We start from the raw sequence: 26,425 nt of genomic DNA on the forward strand, positions 1-26,425 counted from the left end.
ATACATGTAGTGTTTCAGTGTGGTCCCCTCGATGTACACAAGCGCACAATGGCTTATGCCGGTGGGAACTGCAGAGGCATAGCGCTGTCACTGCAAATAAGGGCTTAGTAGCTAATATGAGAAAACAGTTTTCAAAACCCATTGACTACAACCTGCCTAAAGTTGTCATCCTAATTTTAAAATAACATTTATTATTACAGCCAGGACTAGAAAACCTAAGTTAAATCAGGATATTCACAGTAATTTTACTGTCGCACATACCTTCTGATTCTCTTTGTAGCTGAATGTGTCCCTATGTAATATAAAAGAACACTTTGTTTTGGAAAGTGTCCATCAAATGTACCATGACACAAGGGAGAGTCCAAGGACAGTTTTCCGTACTGTGAGATGCTCCGTGTGCTTTTTTCTTTGAGAAAATTTTATCTACAGGTTGGGTGGGAAGGAGTTGGTCTGTCTGGGGTGTCCTGTTTGCCCTGGATCTTCCCCCGCAGCACCAGTTGCTTCACAGCTCTTACCATGGTTTACAAATTTGCTCTGAGAAGCTGTGGCTGCCCCATCCCTGGAGGTGGTCAAGGCCAGGTTGGACGGGGCTTGGAGCAACCTGGGCTGGGGGGAGGTGTCCCTGCCCAGGGCAGGGGGGTGGAATGAGATGGTCTTTAAAGGTTCCTTCCAACCTAAATGCTTCTACGATTTTCTGAAATAAAAAAGGAACAGTTAATAAAACTTGCCCCGATACTGGCGGAGAATTAATAGCAAAGACTTGGAATCTATGAAAACGTTTGATATGTAGCACGTTGTAAACCTACACAAACTCATCCTGTGCTCGTGTCTTCAGCTGCCGCAGCGGCTCGCGCGTTGCGGGGTGCTGCTTCTCTGAAAAACTTTGCCTCAAGGTGGGAAACCTGGACAGGCGTTGTAATCAGAAAACAAAACCCACATTCAAAATTGAGTTCAGAGTGGAAAGGGAGTTCAGTCTTACCTAAAAGACACAAGAACAAACTGATTTGTGGGGTACAGGAGGAAAGTTTGTCTTATAGGACTTTATTTTATGGCATTCTTAGGAGCAGCTTACTCGATTATCGCCTTACGGCTTTCTCTCAAAGGTGAGTCTGGCAAGGAGTATTGTCACCTGTGAAGTTTGCACTCCTGAGCAAATCATGTGCAATTACAATTGTGTGGCAAGAACCTTCTAGGGAATTTCCCCTCCCCCTCCCTCGGAGTAGAAATGTGAAGCTGCAGGTTTCTGTGGGAGCCCTTTTGGAGTAGGAGCCGTCAGAGGTGAGATAGCAGCCTGATGGTCGAGGTGCTCGCTGCTGGTCTGGGTGCTGAGACTCCAGTCTCTGCTCAGCCTGGTTCCAGACTGGAGAACCTGAGCTCCAGGTTCTCATCTTCCAGTATATAGAACAAATTATCAAGTCGCTAGCTTTTGAGACAGAAGTCTTCCCATTTTGACTTAAAATTGTCCACAGACGAGAGCTTTTCTGACCTGTTTCACTCCGACTTGAAATTTTGTAGGAAGCAGAACTTCAGAATTGCTCCACTTCTCTCTGTGGTTAATTTTTGTGTTGTTTATACAAAACTATAAATTTTTCTTTCAATTATGCTGTATCCCAATACTAGGAATCCTGGAAGGTCTCAGTGTTTGGGTTATGTCACAGGATGAAAATTTGTGTATTCCTGTGCAGTGTTTTCCTATTTTGAGCTCATGATCTTCCATTTTACCAACCCAACCGCACTTGGAGTGTTCTGCACTTTGTCTTTCTGGTTGGTTGTTTTTTTGCTGAAGAGGAGAATAAAGCTTTCTTTGTAAAGCTTTTTCTTTCATTTACTGGGAGGGATGGCACTCTTAAGCCCAGTTTGGAGCTCTGCTTCTAGGCTTGAAATAGCTGTCTGACAAAATCTGATCTAGATTTCTCCCTGTGACATTATTAGGTCACTAAATCTTAACTCTGAGATAAAACTTCTGAGGAGGTATATCCCCAGTCTCCATAAATTGAATTATGGTGGCAGATACTTCAGATAAGTAGGTTTATCATCTTAAAATAAGATAAGAGAAAAACTGTTATCTTTCAGTCAGACATTTTAGTATGTTTTTCTTATATATGGAAGGGACTTTTGTAAAAACTTCTCTACAGAACTGTTGCTATTAAAGCAAAACACTTTGTGCCCCTGTTTTTCGTCAGTGTAGCACACAGGAATTACCAGTAAAATGAGGATTATGGAAAATGAATGCCCAACAGCAGCTAATGTCTTCAGAAGCTTAGAGATGGATCAGGGCTTTTCACCAGCGGTTTTATATTGGTACGGCAGCGTGTGGTGGAGTCCCTGAGCTAAATAAGCTCCTTCTTTAATGCCCCTGTACATGCAGTTGTAACTAGAGTCTCTGTTCTTGCAGAACAAAAACTAAGATCCTGGACAAGGAGTACAAGGTTGTGCTGACACCCCCTCTTGCCTGTCCTTGCAGAACAGACGGGTGCTGCAAATAAATCGGGATTTCTTGGACTTTTAAACAATCCATATGCCGAATATCAGGACGTCGTAGTACGTTATTCAGATGCTTTCATGGTATTCTCCATCAATAGGCTTGTTGTTATCCTCTTATCTCAGAGGCCTGCTGTCATTAGTCGGAACATTTTAAATAAGTGTTCTGTAAGGGAAGAACTTAACGAATGAGCCAAGGGTTGGCACCAAGAGATGAGTACTAAGCACACGAAGATGCTAACTGCTGTTAAAACCCTTCTCTCGAGGTGGGTGCATCCAGCACACGGTAACACACGGGTTCTAATATTTTTTTTTTTCCTTTCCTCATTTTGGTCTCACTTGTACACCAGTTAGGCTGTTACCTGATCTTCTGCTGTAGACGCCGAGGTCAGATGGGATGGCAGCTGGTCAGCTGCTACTCAGAAAGCAATGTGTAACGCAAGGGTGCCTGGCTCTGTTATGGCAGAATTCTTCAGATCTCTCTGTAACAGCCAGTGGAATGCCAAGCAGGCAGTAAAGAAGAGGTTCCAAGCTTGAAGAGTGCAGTGTAGTCAGCCAAAGAAACAAGCAAAACGGGCGACAGCAGGCAGCACGTAGTTGTGTATTGAAGCTAAGGGTTTTTCATGCCTGGTGGTAGGACCCTCTGAAGGTGCTTGTGGTCAAGGTCAGGTTTTTGTGGGTGCCTGGCAAACTAGTTCAGCATTCCAAATGTGAAGGCATGAGGCAGCGGGTGCGGATCCACACAACCATGGCAGTGAGAGAACCTGCCAAGTGTCCATATAGCTCCTATTATGTACTTGTAGCTTCTTGTGACTATTTCCCAAATGACTTGTGCTCTTCTGTTTTGACCTCATGAGGAGAGGAAGACTTCTTTGGTCAGACACTATGATGACCAGTTCAGAAACTGGAGGCTGCAGTGATGTAGGTGAGCTGCCTCAGCTCTCTGTAGAGGTCTCCTCTTGAGCATGTGCTTGGCACGCTTCTCTCTTTCCATAAGGAAGTACTTCATGACTCCAGTATGGGAGCCTGGGCTTGGAGCCAGTCTTGGCAGAGGCTGTCTGGTGTGCGTCCTCTGAAGATTCAGGGCATGGTGTAAGGCTGAAGCTCCACCTCCTGGAGAAGTCCAGGAAATCGTTATTGCCCAGAGAACCCAACTGGTGGTTTTATGGAGAGCCCTGCACACTTTACAGCAGCTGTCAGCAGTCCCCGAAGCCACTGGGGAGAAGTAAGAGCTCACCCAATGCTGTTGTCATCTTCAGCATTAGCACCGAAGGTGCAACTCAGCTCTGGTTTTTCAGCGCCTCTCGGGAAGCGTGCTTTTTAAAAAGCTGGGAGTGGAGCGGGCTGTCCCTTGGCAATGTTGTCAGGAGGTGTGTTCATTCAGCCTCTGCTCTGTTTCTTAGTTCTCTGGTTGGCTGTGTTTTGGATGCAGAGGAAACTCAGAACTTTCAGCTGGTAATTTATGTTCTTTTCTTGCTTTATATCTCACCAACAACCAGCTCTTGTGCTCAAACGTGATTCATACCTTGTTTAGCACCTAACGAGGCGGCTGCGGTTGCGCTCTTGAGCTGCAATACAGCTTCTTTCAGTGAGAAGGCGAAGAAAGTGTTAGGGCTTAACTTGGATCGTTTCATTGATCCACCCTTCGGTACAAACCCACGAGTATTGGTATCACTACAGCTGAGGAAGAAACGAGAGAATGAAGGATCAAGATCTGAGCGAGAGCGCTCTCCGGGAACACCTGCCATGCAGCACTACGCCTTGTGGGCCACTTTCTTTGGTTTCAGCTTCTTTGTTCAGTTCAGACTCAAACATGTGCTTCGAATGTATTTCTGAGGGCTTGGAGACAATTTCAGAGTGTTTTGGGGAGCGGAGTGTTTGGAGGAACAGCACGAAGAGCCGTACAGGACTGGAGAACCGCCTGGCCATCATGGTTATGCGGAGCGGCAGGTAGGGAGGGTGTGAAATGCGGTTTCACATCCAACCAGAGGATAACTGTTCACTGCCTTGAACTCCAGTGGCTTTGGGGCCAGAAATAACAAGAGGTCCTCCATGTTGAAGAACTGCGTTAGCGCTTTAAACAGATTCACCAGTGCTTAATGTTACTCTGGTGTTGAATAACTATTTTGAAGTCTGCTTTGGAGAACTTTGGTATTTGCGCCACCTGCAAAATGGAATTTCGATCTTTGGTTGACCTGCAACGCACGCCGGTGCCTCTGCAGAGACCTTTCGTCGAAAGCAGCTCAGGGGATCTTGTGCTAAGGAGGAGTTACAAGTCCGGCAGCACCGTAGCTGAGGTTAACCACGTAACTGACAACCATCTACAGAATCAAATTGGCTGTATTGGGGAAAAAACATTTTATAACGCTGCGACTTACCGAGGGGCATTACTGTGTGACTTGAATACTGCAGAACTGTGCATTGAACTGTCCTTTCCGTAGCTAAAATTGGTAGATTTGATGGTTTCTCTCTCCACGGGTAAACTGGGTGTTTCAGCAGAGTGAAGATAACTTAATGTTTTGTCCTGTTTGTTGGACTGAAAACAAAAACCAGTTAAATTTTAAATTTGCAAGTAAACTTGGTTTTTAAAGTAAGATTAATGTAATAAGCGTCTAGTCTTCCAGGAGTTTAGTGTTGTGGCTTTCTTTAAACCACTGTTGGTAGAGAACAGAAAACTTTAGTTAACCCTGAAATAAATATCGAGTATGATAAATGGGTGTTAACAGCAATTCTAAATACTTTATTTGTTTCTTCAGATGGAGCTGAGGAAGAAAAGATGGAAACCGAGACAGATGGGCAGCAGTCTGAGAAGGTAAGCTTGGCTGAGTACGCTACTTCTGAAAAGATAATTCTGATGCTTATGAACCTGAATTATTGCGTTCTAAAATGCCATGTAAGAAAGACAGTAGTGTGCTGGTCAGTGTGTCTGTCCACAGGGAACAGTTTTCAGTCTTCGTAATGCTTCATTTTCTTATGAGTCATTTATTCTCAAGCCATAGAATTGCTTAGGTTGGAAAAGACCCTTAAGATTGAGTCCAACCGTTACCCCAGCACTGCCAAGCCCACCACTAACCCATGTCCCTCAGCACCACGGCTACGCGGCTTTTAAATACCCCCAGGGATGGTGACTCCACCACTGCCCTGGGCAGCCTGTGCCCTTCCCGGGAAGAAATTATCTCCATCCTAAACCTCCCCTGATGCAACCTGAGGCCATTTCTCCTTGTCCCATTGCCTGTCCCTTGGGAGAAGAGCCCGACCCCCCCCTCACTACCCCCTCCTTTCAGGGAGGTGTAGAGAGCGAGAAGGTCTCCCCTCAGCCTCCTCCTCTCCAGGCTGAACACCCCCAGGGCCCTCAGCCGCCCCTCGCAGGACTTGTGCTCCAGACCCCTCACCAGCTTTGTTGCCCTTCTTTGGACATGCGTATAGAGACATCATATAGAGATGTTTCTTTTGCTGGGCAAAGAACAGGAATGGAATGTTGGTGTGTTGTTCTCTTGTCCTGAGAAAAATCAGTTGGGACTGGGTGCTACCAAATGAATTAGAGATTTAAGCTGCAGAAGGACATTGGCACGTTGTGGTTCATGACTTGTAGCGATCTAAAGCAAGCATCTCTTCAAAGTCTTGCTCCAGGAAAGTTTGTCTTGTGACAAATTGCCTTCCCAAAGTTGACTGCAGCTTTCAGTTCTGACAAGGTCAGAGAGATCAGGGCTTTCCAGGAAATGGGTGAGTTCTGTGGAGCTGAACAGAGAACCTGGAGGAAACCACTGCCCCAGCTGCATCGCAGCTCTTCAGCGACAGTGCGAGTTACGTATCTGTTTGCTCTGCACAATCCCACGCGGCTTGGTGGATGCGGAAGGATCAGATCTGGCTGACTAAAGGAAGGTGCCTGAGGCTGAGCTGGTCAATAAAACTTTTCTTTGCAACAAGTCTCAGCTAACTCTTGGTTAGAGGTGTGTATTGTACACTGTTGATGTTAGGTGTGATGCATCCTGCCCATAAAGATGAGATACTTAGAAATTAATTCCTTCAAGCTGTTGATAGTGCCTACAAGAATGCAGTTGTTTGGGGTTTTGGTTTTTTGTTTGTTTTTTTTTTTTATAACCCCATATCTCCAAACACGGTACCTCTTTTCAGATAGTCTACAATAATGGCACTGGCTGTGATTGTTTCAGACCTGAACTGGAATTAAACTAATATCCTGGAATTAGAACACCACCCTGCTAAATAAATGGTGGTGGGCGCTTACTGAGTCTGCAGCAACAGGTGATATCTCTGTGTTGCCTCCTTAGTCAAAAGAATGAAATCAAACTAAGCTAATGGCAGCCGAGTGTAGTCCTGATGTTACTTCTCGCTATTTTTCAGATAGATCTTTTGCTGCCTTTCAGGTAAATAGTCAGGTACACTTAGGTAGACGTAAGCGTCGAAGACTTGGTCAGAGCTTGAAAAGATGCGTTGTTCTGTAGAGTAGAATAAATGAAAAACGTTCACCTCAGTTTGGTGTATTTTCAAGGGGAAAACGATGCTTCCAGTCTTAAGCACAGAACCACTACTGATTTCATTAATACTAAGTTAAGGCACCTAGAGTTTAACAAGAGAGATTTTTATTTTACTTCCATTTTGCAAACATTGCTCTCTCCCACCACTGGTGGACAGAGGCACCCTCCTGTAACGTGTGATTCAGTTGGAGCATTTGTTGCCTCAGGACTCTGTTGTGACCACGAGTTCTGCAGAATTTGGAGCTGTGCGGATAGATGAATGCTGTATAAATTGTTAACGTGGGAGACACTAGGAAGGATATAATACTTGCGTGCAAACTACTGGAATAAATGGGGGCAGCACGGAGGGGCAGAACATGTTCTTATCATAGAATCATAGAATGGTTTGGGTTGGAAGGGACCCTAAAGATCATCTCGTTCCACCCCCCTGCCCTGGGCAGGGACACCTCCCCCCAGCCCAGGTTGCTCCAAGCCCCGTCCAACCTGGCCTTGAACACCTCCAGGGATGGGGCAGCCACAGCTTCTCGGGGCACCCTGCGCCAGGGGCTCACCACCCGCACAGCCAAAAATTTCTTCCTCAGATCTCATCTCAATCTCCCCTCTTCCAGTTTGAAGCCATTCCCACATGCCCTTGTAAAAAGTCCCTCCCCAGCTCTCCTGGAGCCCCTTTAGGCACTGGAGGGCCACTATAAGGTCTCCGCGGAGCCTTCTCTTCTCCAGGCTGACCCGCCCCCACCTCTCCCAGCCTGTCCTCCCAGCAGAGGGGCTCCAGCCCTCGCAGCAGCTCCGGGGCTTCCCCTGGCCCCGCTACAACAGGTCTATATCCTTCTTATGTTGGGGACTCCAGAGCTGGAGGCAGTACTCCAGGTGGGGTCTCACCAGAGCAGAGTAGAGGGGCACAATCCCCCCCCTCGCCCTGCTGGCCAAACTTACGATGCAGCCCAGGGTACGGTTGGCCTTCTGGGCTGCCATCGCCCACTGCCGCCTCCTGTTGAGCTTCTCATCAGTCAACACCCCCAGGTCCTTCTCTGTCATCTTAGCTCAGGATTTCTTGTATCTTCAGATGAACCCAGGTTGGCCCATGTTACAGAATCTGATGGACTTCTGTCCAGTATAGCAGTTATTTATTTATTGAGATTTCACTTACAATTGTCAAAATGGGCTTTAATAGCCGTCAACCTTTAAAATTGAATCTCTTCCTTTAAGATTGTGAATCAATTTGAAAGCTATAATCCAAGTTAACAGGGAAAGTCTGGTATAGCTCTCATTCTTCAAACAATCTTTCATCCCATTTAGGTTGAAAACAAAGCGGAGGGTGAAATTGAGGAAGGCGATAAAGTACAAGAAGGAGAAAATGAGAGAAATCCAGAAAAAGAGCAAGAGAGCGAAGTGACTGCGGACCCCAAGCCAGGTAATGGTTCCCAGCTGTTCCTCAAGCTGTGGTAGCTTTAATAGCCTTCCTCTGAAGTGGTTGGAATAGACTATAAACTCAACTGTGGCAGAAATATTTCCTCCTGCACATCAGGCTGCTTCATGGTTCAGTAGTAAATATTCTAGTTTAATTTCGCTGCAAAGCTCAGGCACTAAATTCTTTCTTGAACTCATTTTAGACCTCAGCTGAGCTTTCTGTCACTGTGTGTAGTGACTGGATGAAGAAATTGCAGCGAAGTGTGTGTAGGTCACATGAATTACTTTCTTTTCCCTGTATCGCACACCATTTGACCACTCCTGATGCAAAGAAATGGCGCTGCTCACTTCCACTCTCAGAAGTTAATATGTTAGCTCCGTTTCCCTGTGAAGTGAGGCAGAGCCTTTATTTTGACAGGCTGAGCAGTACTGGGGTTATTTTTTCTACATAAAACATTATTATTCTTGTCTATTTTTAATGTGTTCCCCTTGCACCACATGGATACATCGTTTTTTTCCTGGAATTTACATTCAGTATTTTAGCACCAGGTAGAACGAGAAGCATTTGGATTTGATGTAATAACGGGGTTGATTTGGAAACGCGGCTGAAATTGTTGTGGTGAGAGTAAGCTGATGGCAGATGATGAATTGACGGGATGGAAACTAAAAGCATTTAAAGTTGCCCTATTTGCTGGATCAGATCCTCTTAGACTAGAATTGTTCCCGTGTCAGCGTTTGGACGCGTACAGCGTAGGAATGTGACAGTGTGTGGATGCATTAATTTGTTTGACTACGAGCAGTGTGCGTTGTGCGATTCCTGTCCTGACACGATACTGCTAACAAGGGGAGAATGCGCGTAACAAGACTTGGCGGTAAATCTCTTTCAGAAGAAAAGGAGGCAGAAGAGAACAAGGAGAACGTTGATGCAAGCAAAGACAAAGAAAATGAGGCTGGGAAGAAGAAAGTGGAACATGAAATCTCGGAAGGAAACGTAGCTACAGCTGCAGCTGCTGCCCTTGCCTCAGCTGCCACCAAAGCAAAGGTTTGTTTTGTACGGATACCCATTGGCTTGGTTTCCAGTTCACATTAGAACTCGTCCTAAAATGGTCCTTTGTTCCAGATCTGTGCAAATTCGTGTTCCCATCTCTCATACCGTGAAAGAGCACAAGTGCCATCTTCAGTTTCTTCTACTTGAACTCCCGAGTGAAATAGTGTATCGTTTTAATTTAGGCAGCTGCTTTGATGGTTATGAAGTCGATGAACATCCCTAAGAAATAGCCCCAAAATGTGTTTGTCATTTTTGGAAAGACTTTTATCTACTCGACGGGTCTGGCTGTAGTGCTGATAGGTCAGAGTGGCAAAACCCACACGTTGCCTTTTTTGCTGTGCCACCGGCTGTTCTGTGGACTTCACACAACCCTTCCGTGCTCGGGCTCTCAGTCCGTAAAAGAATGCGATGTTCAATTTGAGCATTACAATTTTTTATAGACAATTGAATGATTTTTTTTTTTTTTTAAGAGATACTGTGTGTCTGTTAAAAGCCATTCTTGTCTTCCTATCACTAAACTTCTGTTTGTTTGTCTGTATTCTCTTAACGAGCTGTGGTTTGAATCAGTGTCCTATCTAATAGCTTTTCTTTACCCTATAATTACCTATTGCATGTTGCCTGTCATTTTCTTTTTGCGGGAACCAGATCGCCTTCGCTTCTTTCAGAATATCATTTTCAAAATCCGTTTTCTTTTCACGTATTTTGTTTTCTTTTGATTCAAGTTGTAGTTTGGGTTTCTTAATCGCTCTTGGATTCAGTCCCAGGTTGCGTGTCAGCTACTTCATAGATACTAAAAGCAAAGCATGGATGGTGTTTATCTCCCCATGGATTTCCAGGACATAGTAGTGGACATAACGAGGTGTTGCATGTATCATACAGACTTTTCCAGTCTGAGCTTTGACTCTTGACTTTTAGACTGGTTTTTTCCCCAGCTGCATCGTGTGTGTTGAGGACAGCGCGGTGTTGTCATGATGATACAGTCCCTCCTTTACAAACCCAGGAGATTTGAGGATATTTTTAGTTATTGCCTTTCAAGCCAGGCTCTGAAATCCCAAGCTGCGTGAATTCAGCGTTGCTTGGTGTCCGAGCTAGGCACCCTGCCTGTGTGGAATCCCACTTTGCAGGCAAACTTCAAGTTCATTATTTTGGTGACGTGCGGAGTCCTCGCTGGCTTTCTTGTGCATCGCTTTGCCTGTCGGCATCTGAACCTGTGATGCTCCTAGCACCAAGCTCTTACTGAGAGTAACGTACTTGCAGTTCATCAGTCTTACAGATATTTTCAGCCAAGTAGAAAAAAAGCCTGCTTATATATAAGGAGGCGTGAAATTTAATCTCTATTTTATGGAAGGCTACTTGCTCCAAATAAAGATGATCTGCTTTCCTTCCTGTGCTGATAACGAGTGCTAGGGGGAGAAGGGACTTGGCTAATGGCAGTTTTCATTACGGTAGTAATAATATTCTAGAAGAATTTTAGCTTTATATTACAGGAAATAATATATTATAATTAGGGGGTTCACACTTCAGAGTGGAATTGAAGTTCAACAGGGACTTCTCTTTCCACTTGCACTTAAAAACCCCGACAATATTAAGGCTTCCAGTGAGTTGTATCTTGTCTGAGAGAGTGATTCGGTTCTTCACAATAAACTCGAGACCTGGTCATGTGAAGAGCTGTTACAAAGTTGTTTTCCTTACGATTTTGTAGCAGAAGAATATTGCAGTTGACTTCTAAGGAGAGACAGGGGTTAAAGGCAGGCACTCAAAAGTGTGGGTTTTTTTCTTTTGGGGTAAGTGGCTTTACCAATAAGTTGTCCTATTTGAGAAATGGTATCCAGTGAACATGTACATTTAGGGGAGAGGCTCTATATTATTACATATAGAATAAAGCAACAATTGTAAATGTGTTTTTACAGGTTATGGCTTCTGTACTAGCAATATTAGAATTGAAGTCGCTTTCCTCATTTTCTTCTCAGATTCCTGAGTCACTGTAAGCTTTTTTCCCTTTCTGTGAGTAAGTGGCACCCGATAGAAAATGTCCCCTCTCCTGGGGATCGCTATAGCTTTTGTCCAGTTGTGATCGTGCTGCAGAGCTGCTGCTGTAGCTCTTGATCTGTCACTGGCACTGCCAAAAAAGACTGTCCTGGTCATAATTTGACCTCATGCATAACACTGATCCCATGATTTCTCTGGATTTCTGTTTTGAGGTAGTTGTGATTGAATACGTCTTTTCTAGAAGACACTGATATCAAAAACCGCCAGTGATGCAAAACCTCGTATAATTGTCTCTAAGTTCTTCCATGGGTGGTAAACTTTGCAGTTTGGCTTTATTCCTCATCTGATGTGCTTCTACCACGAACCGTTGTACCACAGCGGCACTTTCCTTTGCCTGCCGAATTAAAAAGCCTCTGGTTATCAACCGCTTTTTTCATGTTGTAGGTATTTAGAAATATAAAATTCAGGAATAGGAGGGACCCTGTTGCTAAAATCAGGTTTCTTCTTTTTGCAGGCAGCTACCTCCCATCTTCTCTTTATAGGCAAATCAAATTATGTTTTAATTGGTTCCTCTTTGCTGCTCTAGAAACTCACCGTAGGACCTTTTTCATCTCGTGCTTGAATGGATGCGTGGCAGGACTTAGTTTTTCCCATTGTGTGCCTTAGTGTAGATAGTTCTGTGTTATTTGCCACCTTTATTGCTTCCGTTTCATTCGTTCTTGCCCGCTCTTGGCCTCTCAAACAAAAGCTGGGTGAAGCATCTAGTCTCCGCTCACAAAATAGGAGGAGGGAAGGAAGGAGGAGTATTTTTCTCTGCCTGTTGCAGTGTCAGGTAACCTCTCGCCTGTGGATGGGGTCCCGGTGAGGGGGTGCTGGGATGCTAGCCGTTCTCCAGAGGTCTCTTGCAATCTAGCGTTACAGCTGTCTGTACCAGTTGTCACACTCGTGTTCTTGCTGTGATTAGTGAATTCCATAACTAAAGCTGGGTTTGAGAAGAGGAGGGATGGCCCAGGTTCCGTGAGGCTGCCGGCGTTGTGGGTGTGCTTGGTCAGTAGCTGGTCTTGTGATTCCTCCCAAATTTATCAGCGTTCACCCAGAAGGGATTGCTGAGCAGAGAAATCGGAGTCGGTATTGTGGCAACGGGCACAAGCGCAGGCACAGAGGCACTCATGGCCATACCGCTGTTTAGGATTCACGTGTTTAAATAGTAAATGAGAGTGTTGTGCCATATCCGCTCTCCGGCAGAGGCCGGGTCCGCCCTGCGTAGTGATGCTCAGGTCGTTCAGAATCGCTGTGTCCCGGGATAATGTCACGTACCATCGTCTTTTTCACTTATTTATGACCTAAGGTGGATGCAACGATGTGTTTATCAGGCAATTTAAATCACTATTAATTTTGTCTTGCTATGTGTTGTCAACTGCAGAGTCAGTAATGACTTGTTCTTTGTCCTTGTGAAAGCCCCGGGTAATGCCGGGCTCAGGAGCAGTCTCTTCGGGTCTCTTCAGGAAAAACTTCAATGATCATTTCCTTTCTAATGTGTATTTGAGACCTGTCTTTTACCTAACCGTTCGCCTTGCTGATTTTATGTTAATCTGGTTTCGTTATTGAAATTGCACACGTCGAGCAAGGCAAAGTGACTGTCAGAAGGCTCTGTGTGTCAACAAAGGTACTTCTGTCACTCTGACTTTTCGTACAAATGAGTTTGTTTTACTAAACACCATTAATTGACGTTGAATTTTCTAGTTCTGTCAGCCATGCAGTCACTTTATTTCAAATGCGCGCACCGCTGTTTGGTCAGTATTTAACTGAATAGCCTACTTGAACTTGGCAGTGGCGTGCTGTTAGGTGAACTTGGGGGATCACTCTGGTTCTCAAACTGTACCCGATTTAAAGTTAAACTCGGTGAGAGTCTTGAATGTATGTTATCTAGATTGGCTGAGGACTTGCTTTATTGCTGGTGCTGGTGGGTTACCGGAGGTGAAGGCTGTCAAATGACAGGACATAGTAGTGATGGAAACTATATCATACGTTTTTGAGAAATTCTGTTTGGGATTACCAGGGAGTTTTAGAATGCTGCTTTTCTCCAGCTCAGCATTTCTCCCAGTCCTGAGCCAAGTTTTGGGGCACAGCTTGCTAAATGTGAGTCTCTGTGTGCAGCTTGAGCTGGATGAGGTCCAGCTTTTTCTTCTTTCCTTCTTCCCCTCCGCCCTCACCTTTCCCTTCTCTAACGCCAGCCCTCCTTCCCCCTTAACCCTTGGATGTGTCAGCAGGGCTTTGCTTGGGTGCTGTTGTCGGGAAACATCCTTTGACTATTAATACGGAAACTTCTGAGCAGTGCATGTGACGGGTGTTTTATTTGGAGTGTGTTTTCCTTTGAACAGCAAGCTTTTAGCAAAAGCTGGTAGAAACCGTCATTAACACGCCTTTCGCACTTGGAGAATGTGAAATGCTTTTACAGGCTGTCTCGTGTATCGCATAGATATATGTACATGATACAGGATATGTATGCGTATAAGTGTGTATATCTAAATGGGGTAAAGCTAAAGCCTCGTAAAGAATCTGCCTTTTTCTGCAGTTCGCTTTTGCAGTTTAAATACGGCTTTGCCTTCAGCTTTCTTTTGCAGTAGGAATACTATGTAACCTGGTTATAAAAGGAAACGGGAGATTTATTATTTTTTTTTTAATAGTTTCTTCTAATATCTGTGTAGAGATTTCTCTGCAAGCTCTCCCTAGCCCGAGGTGGAACTGCTGCGCGGAGAAAGCGTATGGTTTAGTGGTGCGGTGCTGCATCTAATGGGAATGTCCTTAACTAGATACAGAGCTGCTCATTTACTTGAGGAAAAAAAATACTTCAACGGCAAAGGCACGCGAGAGTCATCTCGCTGGTTTTGGGGGTCGTTCCAGGTAAAAGCCTCCTGTGTGTGTTTTGGTGAAAGCTTTTTGGATGACCTACAGCTGACTCGGTGGAACGCACCCGTGCTCCCTCATTTGCATTTCCACTGAAAGCGCTCTCTGTTGCACAGCGCTCGGAAGGCTTCGAGGCAAAGCTGCATCGCTTACGAGTACTGAGCATCCACAATACCTCGTGCATTAAAACCTGCCACCTATTTATTTGATTAAAAGCTTAACAATCTTCCAAGGGCTTCTGGTTCCCAGTGTAAGACCGATAATGTGATGCCCTGTTTTGTGTCCAGAGGTGGAATAGGATGGCTAAGTCTAGGTGCAGGCGTAGTTGGTTTATTTGTTCCCTTAAAGCACTTTATTTTGTGAGATTTAGTAAAGCGGAAACCTGTGTTTTATCCTCAGCACCTCGCGGCAGTGGAAGAAAGAAAGATCAAGTCCCTGGTCGCCCTTCTGGTGGAAACACAGATGAAGAAGCTGGAGATAAAACTTCGCCATTTTGAGGAGCTGGAAACCATTATGGACAGAGAGAAAGAGGCAGTAAGTAGGAGGGTACTAATGTGAAATTCTGGATTAAATCCGTCACTGCCAAGAGCTGTGTATGCTGACAGCTGGGAAAGTAGCAGCTTCAGCTGTTTCTCACCTTTGTGCAGGTCTCTGCCTCAGCTGGAGTTCAGGATTATCCCCTACAGTAGCGTTTGAGCTCTCTCCTCTATCCAAATCTTCCCTTTACCATAAGCAGCAAACCGGTGGTATCCTGCATTTGCTTCCTGATCCTTACTCCTGTCATCAACACGTGAATGTGGAGTTGGTCCTGAGCCTCTGTGTAGGCCTTATCGCGTGAATGATGTCTGATGTACGAATGGCTTTTCCATGTAAAGAGTGAAATGGATGGAAACCTTACTTCCCAATGGGAAGCGAAACCAGCTCTGTCTGCCTTTCCTTCCTCACCCAGTTTAGACTGGAGATTTGGGTTTAAGCCTGTCATTCAGGTTTTTGGAGGGCATTTCCAGTATCTCTTGGGAAAGTCCTCAAAGTGAGATGCAGTGGCAGAAGGATACAGAACACTTGATACTTGACAGAACAAGAGGGAATGGCTTCAAGCTCCAACAGGGCAGGTTTAGACTGAACATTAGGAAAGAATTTTTCACAGAAAGAGTGGTCGGGCACTGGAATAGACTGCCCAGGGAGGTGGTTGAGTCACCATCCCTGGATGTGTTTGAGATGTTTAGATGTGTTGTTGGGGGATATGGTGTAGGGGAGAACTTTGTAGAGTAGGGTAGATGGTTGGGCTCGATGATCCCAAGGGTCTCTTCCAACCTAAACAATTCTATGATTCTATGATATGTGCTCGGGAGCAACAGCTTCTCGTCTTGTGATGGTGCAGGATTTGCCTGAGCTGGAGAGGGGAACAGCCGCTTCGAGGGAAGGGAAGGAGGCAGTGATGGCAGGAGTGGGGAAAGGCGGTTACTCAGAGGCACCAGAAAAGTGTCAAAATAGAACAAAGCTGAAGTGACAAATCTAAAGCGTGACTGAGGAGGAGGAGCTGGGGAAGCCAAGCAAGAGGTTGCTAGTTTCTGTGCTCGGTCTAGTGAGGCGGTAAGCCGGGGCACAGGGCCCGATTGAGGTCTAGCCAGCTGGAGAAGGTGGTGACGCTAAGGGACCGTATACGACGCATCCCAAGCAGGGTTGGATTTATATTGTCGCACTATTATTCGCACCTTACTGGAGACTTGTGTGTCCCTAAAATCAGGGTATAACGTGGAAGAGATGCTGTCTCTGCCGGTCAGTGGCTGCATTACGCATCAATTACTAAGTGTTCTTTGATATATAGTGCAGCCGGCTTTCAGAGAAGCGATTTCTCTCCAGATACTGTAAAGATCACCCGAAACTTCATTTTTATCAGAGAGCAGACAGGCTTTTTTTATTTTTCTGTTGTGTAGCTTGCTCATTTTTTGTCAATAGGCAATTACTCTAGATGTGTTGAGGATATTGATTCATAATTCTAGGGGGTTTCACATTTGCCCTACCATGTGAATTTAATGGAATTTACATCCTCACTTTGGCATTAATCACATTGATAGGGTTTGACAAACTGGGGTCTTTTGTTGTAGCAGAATGTCAGCAAGAATTTCTAGATTGCTCAGCATCCACAACCATTTCAGTGTGGTGTTTGCTTCTGACACTGATTGGCAGCTCAAGAAATGGACCTAACTATTTTGAAAAGGTTCTCTGTAGATTTCTTTCTTTGGGGGATATATTCTATTAGTGACAGTAGGGTTTTTTCCATTTTGAGGCATATGACATTTTCCTTTTTAAAAATGTGCATACAAATTTTTCCCTTGGCTTTCTGGTGGTTAAATTCGGTCTTTTCACCTGTCATTGTGGATATTTAGTGGAATAATTAAAGCAAAAAAAATTCCTTAGGTGCCATTGCACACTATGCATATGTCCTTATTTGCTGCACTGGCTTTTTCTTACAGTAAAGGGAAGGTGATTCTAAGTAGTGAAAGAAATCTGAGTTGCAGCTTGGAGGGTGTTAGATTTTAGGCAAAACACGTTTACTTCAGTGTTTAAGCTGAAGTGATTTCAGTAGTGCCAACTCTGCCTCTAAGCAGGGATCCTGTTGGTAGGAGCCTTGGTGACCCAGAATTTATAATAGCGGGTGAATCCTTTCTTTACCCATTTCTGCTTTGGGAGGAGGTACTTGCTGAAGATTAAATTGTAGTACAATGATGGTTATTGTATTGAGTATACATTAAGTGCTTGTAATGTCCTTTCTAATTGTGAATCACTTTGCGTAATGCCCAAACATGCTGTTGCAGATTTGAAGAGTGTAGTATTCGTGACTACGTACCTAAAAACGTGGCTGATTTCATGAATGGAGTTGTGCAGGGAGATTGTCTGGCACACTGATGCACGCTGATCTTCTCTAAAGTGCCGAGCCTCGCTCTTGCGTGACGTCCGCTGCCGGTATAACTGAGTTTTGGGAGTTGAAGAGTAAATGCAAACGACTGATAGACTGCCCAGCAGAAAATGTGTTACTACCAGTTGTCTTAATGCGAACGTGGGGCTACGACAGCAGGTTGTGTCCATAAACCCGCTTCTGAAACGGTTACAGCAAATGCAAGAACCCAGTACAGAACCAGGTGTTTTGGGCTCTGCGTCAGTTGTAAGACCAGCTTGGGTTATGACTTGTGTTTATTTGCCTTCTTCCTCTGTCCAACCGTCTCTTCTCATTCAGAGGGGAGAGAATGTATAGAAGAGAAGTTTTCACTGGTTTCCCTTAAGTACAAGGTGTGTTTTACAGACACTGGATGCTGTTTGGGGATGCTTGTGAAGACTTTTTTTTTTTTTTTTTTTTAAATGTGGCAGGATAGGGTACCGTGAAGAGAGCAAAGCAGGAATATAAAAGAGTATAGAAAGACTATAAAAAGCACGGTGTAGCCATACTTCTTGCCTAAGCCTTTGTTTCGGGTCATTTGCTGTAATTCTTCTCTGAACTGCCTGCCACCTACGGAATCTGTTTCCACACATGCACAATTACACCATTGGTGTACGTGTCTCTTCATTTCATCAAGTTCTTCCCGCTAACGTATCAGATTGGTCAAGGAAAAAGGAGTCACGGCAGCATGAATAATCCCATTGTAGTCCCTACATGCAGAAAACCAGCCCCCAACAAGGAGTATGTATTATTCATGAGGCTCTGTCTCCATCTGGTTCTGTTGGTGAATGTGTGCTCTGTAGTATTCTGGTTTCGTCCGTGCTTTGTCAGCAGTCAGACTGCTAACACAAAGTCCTGATGGGGCTTTGGGATTTTTGGAGAACTTCTGCTAGGTGGAAGTCTCCTTGGCAACCTGCTTTTCAGATAAATTATGGAGTATCTTAAAATCCTCGTTAAACATTTGTAAACTAGTCGCACAGATCCACATGTTGAATTGCTTAAGAGATGTAGAAACACGCTACGATTTCTTAAATAAGTCAAATGACATTCGCTTCCTTAACCAGGACCGTGACCACTCATATAAATAGTGAGAAATATTTTCTGTAGCTTCTCTTTTCATTTTGGGCTCGCTTACTCTCTACGTGGCTTCATAATTAAATAAAGGACCTATTTTATGTACATTTGCCTAAATTACAAGATTTTTTTTTTAAATAATACACTTCTTAATAGTGCAGATCATTGCTGTCTGGCTATCTCGATGTCCAGGTCCTACACTTAAAGGTAGAGAGTAGGATCCTGCCCATAGCCACTGAGCTTATGCTATCGCACACGTATTCTGCTTCGATCTTTCCCTGGAAAATCTCTTTAGTTTCCTGCTTCTCTCATTCCAACATGCAGAAGACTGAGAGAAAAATGTACAGTTTCTTCTAGAATTGTGTTAAGGCTGGATGTTCTGCACAGTAATCGCCGAGTAATGTGTTAGTTGTATTATGGACAGATTCTTTAGGACAAAACAAGGTGAGTTCGTCTTTCCAGCTGGAAAATGGCCTGGACCCTTTACCAAAACCTGCCGCAAATCAGGCAGATGTGTGTCAATAGGGCAGGAGTCTGATTTGCAGAAACAATGTTTTAAATGTGTAGTTCTTAACTTCGCTTTGCCTTTTTTTCCCCTCTATTTTTGACATAGTTAGAGCAGCAGAGGCAGCAGTTGCTGACAGAACGCCAGAATTTTCACATGGAACAGCTGAAATACGCTGAATTAAGGGCTCGTCAGCAAATGGAGCAGCAGCACAGTCAAAACCCACAGCAGTCTCACCAGCACTCCAGTGGGCCTGGGATGAACCCCCTGGGGGCACCAGCACATCCAGGCTTACTGCCACATCAGCAGCCCCCGCCGTACCCTATGATGCACCACCAAATGCCACCACCTCATCCACCGCAACCAGGTAAGAGTTGGAAGGAGAAAATCCCTTTACGTTCGTCACCGTTCATAATGCATTAAAATCCGAGGAAGAGGTACTGCTGGGTAAAATTGCAGGTGGTGCAATGGGTGGTCTGTTTACATAGCGTTTTATAACGAGGAGAAGGACTTGGGGGTGTTGGTTGACAAGAAGCTCACCATGAGCCGGCAATGATTGCAGCCCAGCGAGCCCCCGGCATCCCAGGCTGCATCCCCCGCAGCATGGCCAGCAGGGCCAGGGGGGGATTGTGCCCCTCTGCTGAGCTCTGCTCTGCTCTGGGGAGACCCCCCCGCAGTGCTGCCTCCAGCTCGGGGGCCTCAGCGCAGGAGAGACATGGAGCTGGTGGAGCGGGGCCAGAGGGGGCCCCGGAGATGCTGGGAGGGCTGGAGCCCCTCTGCTGGGAGGACAGGCTGGGAGAGTTGGGGGGGTTCAGCCTGGAGAGGAGAAGGCTCCAGGGAGACCTGAGAGCCCCTTCCAGTGCCTAAAGGGGCTCCAGGAGAGCTGGGGAGGGACTCTGGATGAGGGAGGGGAGCAATGGGACAAGGGGGAATGGTTTGACACTGGAAGAGGGGAGATTGAGATGAGATCTGAGGAAGATATGTTTCCCTGTGAGGGTGGTGAGCCCCTGGCGCAGGTTGCCCCGAGAAGCTGTGGCTGCCCCATCCCTGGAGGTGTTCAAGGCCAGGTTGGACGGGGCTTGGAGCAACCTGGGCTGGGGGTAGAACGAGATGATCTTTAGGGTCCCTTCCAACCTAAACCATTCTGTGATAATGTTGCTGCTTATAAAACAGAAACAGTTTGATGAGCTCTGCTTGTACTGCTGCTTCATTTTATAGCTTTCGCCCCTGTACCAGGTACGCAGGTGGAGTTTGGGGAGGAGGTACTGTACCAATGTGTATGAATACCTGAAAGGAGAGAATGAGAGTGACAGGCTTTTCTCAGTATCGCCTAGTGACAGGCCAAGAGGCAGTGGGCACAAATTAAAACATGTGACATTCTGTCCAAACACAGGAAAATACGTTTTTTTCCTGTGAGAGTCATCAAACCCTGGAGCAGATTGCCCAGCACAGCTGTGGAGTCTCTATCCCTGGAGATAGTCAAGCTCCAAAGTAAAAAAATAGAGCTGCTGCCCCTAAATATCACTTTTGGAATGTTTTTAGCTTGTTTATATTTCCTTAGACTTTTTTTACGCCCAGTGATCTGAGCAGAGATGCTCCTTCAAAAATAATCATTCCCTCAAATTCTCCAGTTCGAGACCAGCTGGATCCCACTGCACAGGACTTCTCTTGAGGTTGGGATATCCCCAAGGGTGGAGATGTTCCTGATACCAAAGGATGGAGAAACCAGGTGGTGGTGTGACTGTGCCTCATCTCAGGAGGAGGAACGGCCACTGGGCATAAAAAAATATTACTGCCATTTATTCAAAACGACTATTTGTGCTTAATGGCACAACTAACAGCTCTACTGTTAAGTAACGAAGTTGCTAACAGTATTTGCGCTCTCCCCTTTAAACAATTTTACTGTTGAAAGCGATTTGGACTACCAAATATTGTACTTCTGCTGTGAAGATGTTTATGGGAGTTAGAATTGATGGCTTTACTATACTTGCTAAATGTTGTTGAAATGATAATTTAAAATAGAATAGCACCGCCTGGCATGGAGTAACCCGATCCTCTGACGAGACTGCGGTGAAGCAGAATAGCTTTTTGTCAACTGTCAACTGCTTGACCAAAACCCGTGCTAAAAGAAGAGCTGATTGGTTATTAGCCAGAAGTATTTCAGAAGATCTTGTATAGGCTGCTGCTGAAGAAGCTGAAAATGTTTGGGGTATCATGATTGAAAATAGGAGGTGGCAAGAGAAAGCCTCCAGGACCTTGAGTTTTCATCTTGGGAAAAGACCTGTTACATGTATGGTTTGGAAAAGAGCAGAAGTGCGTAGAAACCAGTGGGATTTGCAGATGACAGAAAACGTGAGGCATCTAATCCAACCGCGTGAATCGCCACAGTAATAATACTTGATTTAATCAACAGATGTGGAGTAATGCTCATTGGAGAGGAAGGTAAGAGTTAGTTGTCTTGTGATCTAGAAGCTTAAGCTAACTGTCTTGTTAAGGGGTCAGTCAGTGAGTTCCTGGCTTCACTGTGCTCTTGCGGACAAAAGATGCTGACGTTGTTTTGGGAGCCGATTTGGTTTTTGCTGAAATTGAATTGGGAGTGTGATAAAATATGGGTGTGTTTTTTCAGATTGAGATGTGCTCAGTTTGGCTGTTCTATGCTGTATTGACAACTCGGGTCTATTGACTTAGCAGTAGAATGGAGAGACGTTCTGTGAAATGGAAAAATGGCAAATTGAAAACAGATTAAAGAGGGGAATCATTGCATGTCATTAGACTAGCTCTTACTTACACGCTGCGATTGAGACTGCAGACGTAACAAGATTAAATGCATTGTTGTATTCACAAGGGGACTAATAAAACTTGATTTCTAATATATTCACATCCGTGGTTCACATAATACCTTATTACTTCAGCCCCATCGTAATCATCCAGGCCCTCTGTATCCCCAGTGATCCCTTTCAGTGTGTATTGTGGGGACTGCGGTACTGTGTTAATTAGTCAGTACGTCTCTTTTTCAGATTTGATTAAAGTTAGTCAATAGATCGACTTTTCCACCACCGCCACCCCCTCCTGTTAGAGGGTGGCAAACTGATGGATGAGGCGCAGCGCTTCTGGCTCCCGCGACAGCGAAGCATCTGGTGCTGTCTCATGCTGTACAGATACAGGACTGGGATCTTGCCTTTTACCTCGTCTGACAGTTTGCTGGTTTGATATTTTTGTGAAGGTGAGAATTCAGAGGCCCTTTGAGAGTTTGAAGGCAAAGCCCTCTGCTTCTTCCACCATCTCCCAACCGGTCTTGCCTAGAAAGCAAAACAGTCTCTTTTCCTGAGGCTCTTCCGTGGAAGTTTGTTGGAAGTGCTTGGGGAGTCCACAAGTGCCAAAGCTCTTCAGCTTCGCAGTGGGGTTTTGTATTACTTGAGGGCGAGGAGGGAAAATGGAAGAGTTCGCTGTTTCCTCGAGTGAGTTCAACACTTAAACTCTGAGCCGGTTCGAGGGGGTGTGTAAGTAGTAACTTAGGGACCCTCCAGTCCCCAGGGATAGTGACTCACAAATTGACCTGATTTTCTGTGTAGGTAGTTTAAGATGCCCAGAGTTTGACTTCCCTTGACAAATCAATCCGTCATCGCAGGGTAAATCTCTGCTGGAAGTATCTCTCTTGCATGCAGCAGTCTCCAGAATCCCTGACGCGCTGAAGCGGGCAGCCGTTGCATTTTGTGTACACCCTCCCACGTAGCAGATACATTAAAAAACAATCCCTTATCCCATTACATTGGTCATGTTGAATCTGTGATAAATACTACAGAACTTCTATTGTATCCTACGTATTTTCCTTACTTTCACATTTTTAGAGCAATTACGGTGTATTTATCGGACTTGTAAGTCTTGGAGCGTTAGTAGTCCAATACTTTTGTGGCAGACCTGTATGTACATAAATCAGTAGAGTTCTTTGCTGCTCGGTTGCTAATTTGGAATCCTTTGAAACAAACTAGTGAACTTCACCTTTAGGACCCCACATCCGTAAGTTCCCTCTCTGTGTGCCTGCCCGTGCGGCTCCTGCAGTCTTGGTGGAGGTGCCAAAATTCGAAGGGTGCGGGTAGGTGAATGTCACCCTGCCAGAGCGGGCTGAGATACACTTTTAGGAGAAATCTGGAAGCTCTTCTTTGCTGCTCCTAGTCCTGTAGATGAACCTCTGGCTTCAGAGCTGTTGGTGTAGCACTTCCCAGTGCAGAGCTTTGATGTGCTTTTGTAAGAAGGAGGAGCAGTTTCCTTACCCGCGTTCTCAGCTGCTCTCCAATAACAACTGCTGTCCCTGAGGTGGCCGATTTCAAGAAACCTCAGTGATGAATACCACGGTGGCGTTCTTCATTCAGGTATAAAGATGTTATTGGAGACTTCGACAAGTCTCTGCCTGCTGCTCTGTCCGACAGCTCTGCGGGAAGAACTGACCCATTCAGTTTGCGTTAGAGAAAAATCCCAAAACAACTTAGCGGTAACTGAGAAGCGCCAGTGGGCAACCTTCCAACGCACAGCCCCGAGGGGAGGCTGGAGGTGGGAATACCCTGCACAATTTCCTGTTCAGCTGCGTGGTTTTCGCTCCAGACTTTACCTTGGTTCTCACCGATGTTTTCAAACAGGTTTCTGACCTTAATAGTGACTAAAAGTGTAACTGTTGGTTCAGTAGACCGTGAACAAAATGTGAAGTCAGATGTCTTTAAAGTGATGGACGAAAGCTGAAGAGATGGTAGGAAACAAAGTGATGAAAGGATCTGGAAAGGCGTTTATAAACGGAAGAAAAAAAAAAACCACTCCTGCCTATGGCTCTTCTGGATTAGAGGCAGCAGCAGTTAAGCCAGATCGCTTCACTAAAAGTTAAATGGTAAAGCTCTTTCCAGGAAAACGTTCTTTAGCTTAGATGTCAGTCTCTGGACGCGGCTGGTGAACGTCTCCGGGCGAGGGTCGGTCTGGACGCGGCTGGTGAACGTCTCCGGGCGAGGGTCGGTCTGGACGCGGCTGGTGAACGTCTCCGGGCGAGGGTCGGTCTGGACGCGGCTGGTGAACGTCTCCGGGCGAGGGTCGGTCTGGACGCGGCTGGTGAACGTCTCCGGGCGAGGGTCGGTCTGGACGCGGCTGGTGAACGTCTCCGGGCGAGGGTCGGTCTGGACGCGGCTGGTGAACGTCTCCGGGCGAGGGTCGGTCTTTGCAGTGAGCTGCTTTCCATCAGTGTGGCCACATCTGGTTCTGCAGGACCATAGAATTTGCTGGAATGTGCTGAAGAGCTGAAGCCGGTCCAAGGCCAGCGCGCATGGGGAGGTTCGGTGAGAGAGAAACCAAGACACGCCAGGAGAGCTCCTCCAGAGAGGAGAGCTGTTGGTGAACGCCACGTAAAGCAAAAATTGTACAGTGGACGGTGTAGAACGTGCAGCCAGAGAGGCTTCTTAGGGGCTTTTGCTGCTTCTCCTGAGGCTTTTCTTCCTGGGGTTAACTGTCTGCTCATCGTAGCAAGCAGCGTGGCTTGATGGTTAAAAAGCTTGGAGTTGAAAAAGTTGAAATAGAGCTCTGTTACCAGTTTACTGTCACGTACAGTTTAACTTGATGCCTGCTTCTCCTGTGCAAGCCTGTGGTTTGAGTTTGGCTGCCTTCAGTTGGTCCTTTGGGGCCTGGCTGGGACGAGATTTTGGTCAACTCAATGACCAGAAGTATGTTGCTGTTCTCAGGCACTGATTTCAGACGAGTCCCATGACTAGTTCCTTTCCCAGATTTTTTTTTTTTTTTACTCTAATTTCATTTTGACTGAGCTTATTTTGTTCTCACTTTTCCCCTGGAATGAAAACTTTTGTAATAGAAAAATGAAATTGCATTCCAGTTTCACTGTGAAAAGCTGTACCTTGTAGTTAGAACGGAAAATAAGATTCCCAATTTCTTCCTGTGTTACCAGCCTTGCTGCTGGCTGTATCATTTGAAGCACGTTATTGATTTCTTTGTGCACTATTCTGGTTATCTGTGAAATCCGAAATGCCCTGAACAAGTGATACTTGGGGTGTGTAATGCGAGAAACTTCTTGAAATTCTTGGAGGAAGAGAGATAGAGAGATAGATAGGTATTAATAGCTGTCATTGACTCTTCCCTTCAAGGGGGATTTTCAGCGGGTAAATAATTCCTGACCGAAAGCAGAAATGAAATAAGGAGCTGAGGATATGCTTTCCACTACAGCTGGATGAGTAACTTTAGTAACCTTTTCCCCCGATATATTTTGCATAATTTTCTGTCGATGGTTGAAATATTAAAAAGAAAAGCTGAGTAAGTACTTTTGGGCTTGTGGTTTTTCAAGTAAGTGTTGTACATTTCGTTATTTAAAACTTGTGGGTTTAAATTGACCTACTGGATGCTATTTATTTTCCTGTTGGACTGATGGCAATTCCAGGATTTCTTGGTACAAATAAGGAGTGCGAGTTCGCTTCCTTTTGGTAAATATTTTTTTTAAGACCTGTCAGCGCTTTCTTTTTACCCGCCGTATGTAATGAGCTTGCTGGCAGGGGACACGCGGGGAGCAGCCAGATAAAAGGAAAGCAAAGTCCTGCGGGTGGTAAATGGGTTTGCAGTGTTCGTCCCCGGTGCCGTAGTGCGTGCGTGGTTGTGGGTTTGCGCTGCGTTTCGGTGGTCGGTAATACAGAAGCATTAAAGCCGCGTTGAGAGCTCTCGGGTATGTTCTTGACTGGATGAAAACCTGGCTGGACAAGAAGCATTATGGGCTGGAATAGGAAATAAAGAGTCAACCACGGGTTTCCTCTGAGGATGCTGGATGGTGTTTTAGTGACTTGCACTGTACTCTTGTTTTAACATCTGCAGAGCTTCTCCAGTAAGTTTGAGCAGCTCCCGACTCCTTACAGGAATGTATTATTGAAGATGCATTAATATTTGAAGGTTACCGGCGCGGCTCTGCGGAGCGGTTGTCCTTGCTGGTGTGACACACTACGCAGCTTCTCGGCAAAGTGTCTTCCATCATACATGCCACGTTACGGAAACATCGTGGCGAGCCCTCAGCCAGGAGGTGGTGTGGCTGTCGGGGCCCCGCGAGCCCGGCAGGGCGCACCTCGGCATTCGGAGGCGTCTGACTTCAGCCCCCTGATGCCTCCGTCGTCAGCGCCGGGTGAATCACGCCAGAGGGGAGTGACAGAAATGCAATACACAAGTGAAGTGGAAATTCTGCCTCTCCCCCGAGAGGCGATGCTAAATGAGTTATTGTGGTTAATTATTCACAGTTCTTGGCTATGGGATTGTCTGCTGCAGTGCGCGCGGGGAGAGGACGTGCCGAAGGAAAGGATGTGTCTGGGAGGTTGAAGCACACGTTTCTGAGTCTCCTGAAAACCCTTCCCGGTGGGAAGGAGCGCATCTTGTGGTGCTGCAGAGCTGCTCTGCAGTGAAGCTATCGGGCATTCCCTGGAGCGATTCTCTGCCGCTTCCCGTATCAGGACTGCGAGACAATTCATTCCGTAGTAGGAGAGTGAGATTTCGGCAAGGCACGTACTCTGCAGAGACTGGAAGAGCGTCGGAGTGCAGCCTGCTTTTCCCCCCTCTCCGAA

At 45.7% G+C, this 26,425-nt stretch overlaps 1 protein-coding gene across 2 annotated transcripts in view; it reads left to right on the plus strand.

The window, feature by feature from the left end:
• The window catches only part of SMARCC1 (SWI/SNF related BAF chromatin remodeling complex subunit C1), a gene marked incomplete at its 5' end in the record, with an annotated part of 98,160 nt that overhangs the window by 61,988 nt on the left and 9,747 nt on the right, over positions 1–26,425 (plus strand). For both annotated transcript variants that reach the window (XM_082499285.1, XM_082499286.1), the window contains 5 exons: positions 5,238–5,293; positions 8,274–8,388; positions 9,272–9,426; positions 14,728–14,862; positions 18,954–19,212. In XM_082499285.1, coding sequence (XP_082355411.1) covers positions 5,238–5,293; positions 8,274–8,388; positions 9,272–9,426; positions 14,728–14,862; positions 18,954–19,212 — 720 coding nt within the window. The remainder of the gene's footprint in view (positions 1–5,237; positions 5,294–8,273; positions 8,389–9,271; positions 9,427–14,727; positions 14,863–18,953; positions 19,213–26,425) is intronic.

The sequence above is a fragment of the Vanellus vanellus genome (genome assembly GCF_965231255.1).
Source record: "Vanellus vanellus genome assembly, chromosome: 2".
NCBI classification, from domain to species: domain Eukaryota; kingdom Metazoa; phylum Chordata; class Aves; order Charadriiformes; family Charadriidae; genus Vanellus; species Vanellus vanellus.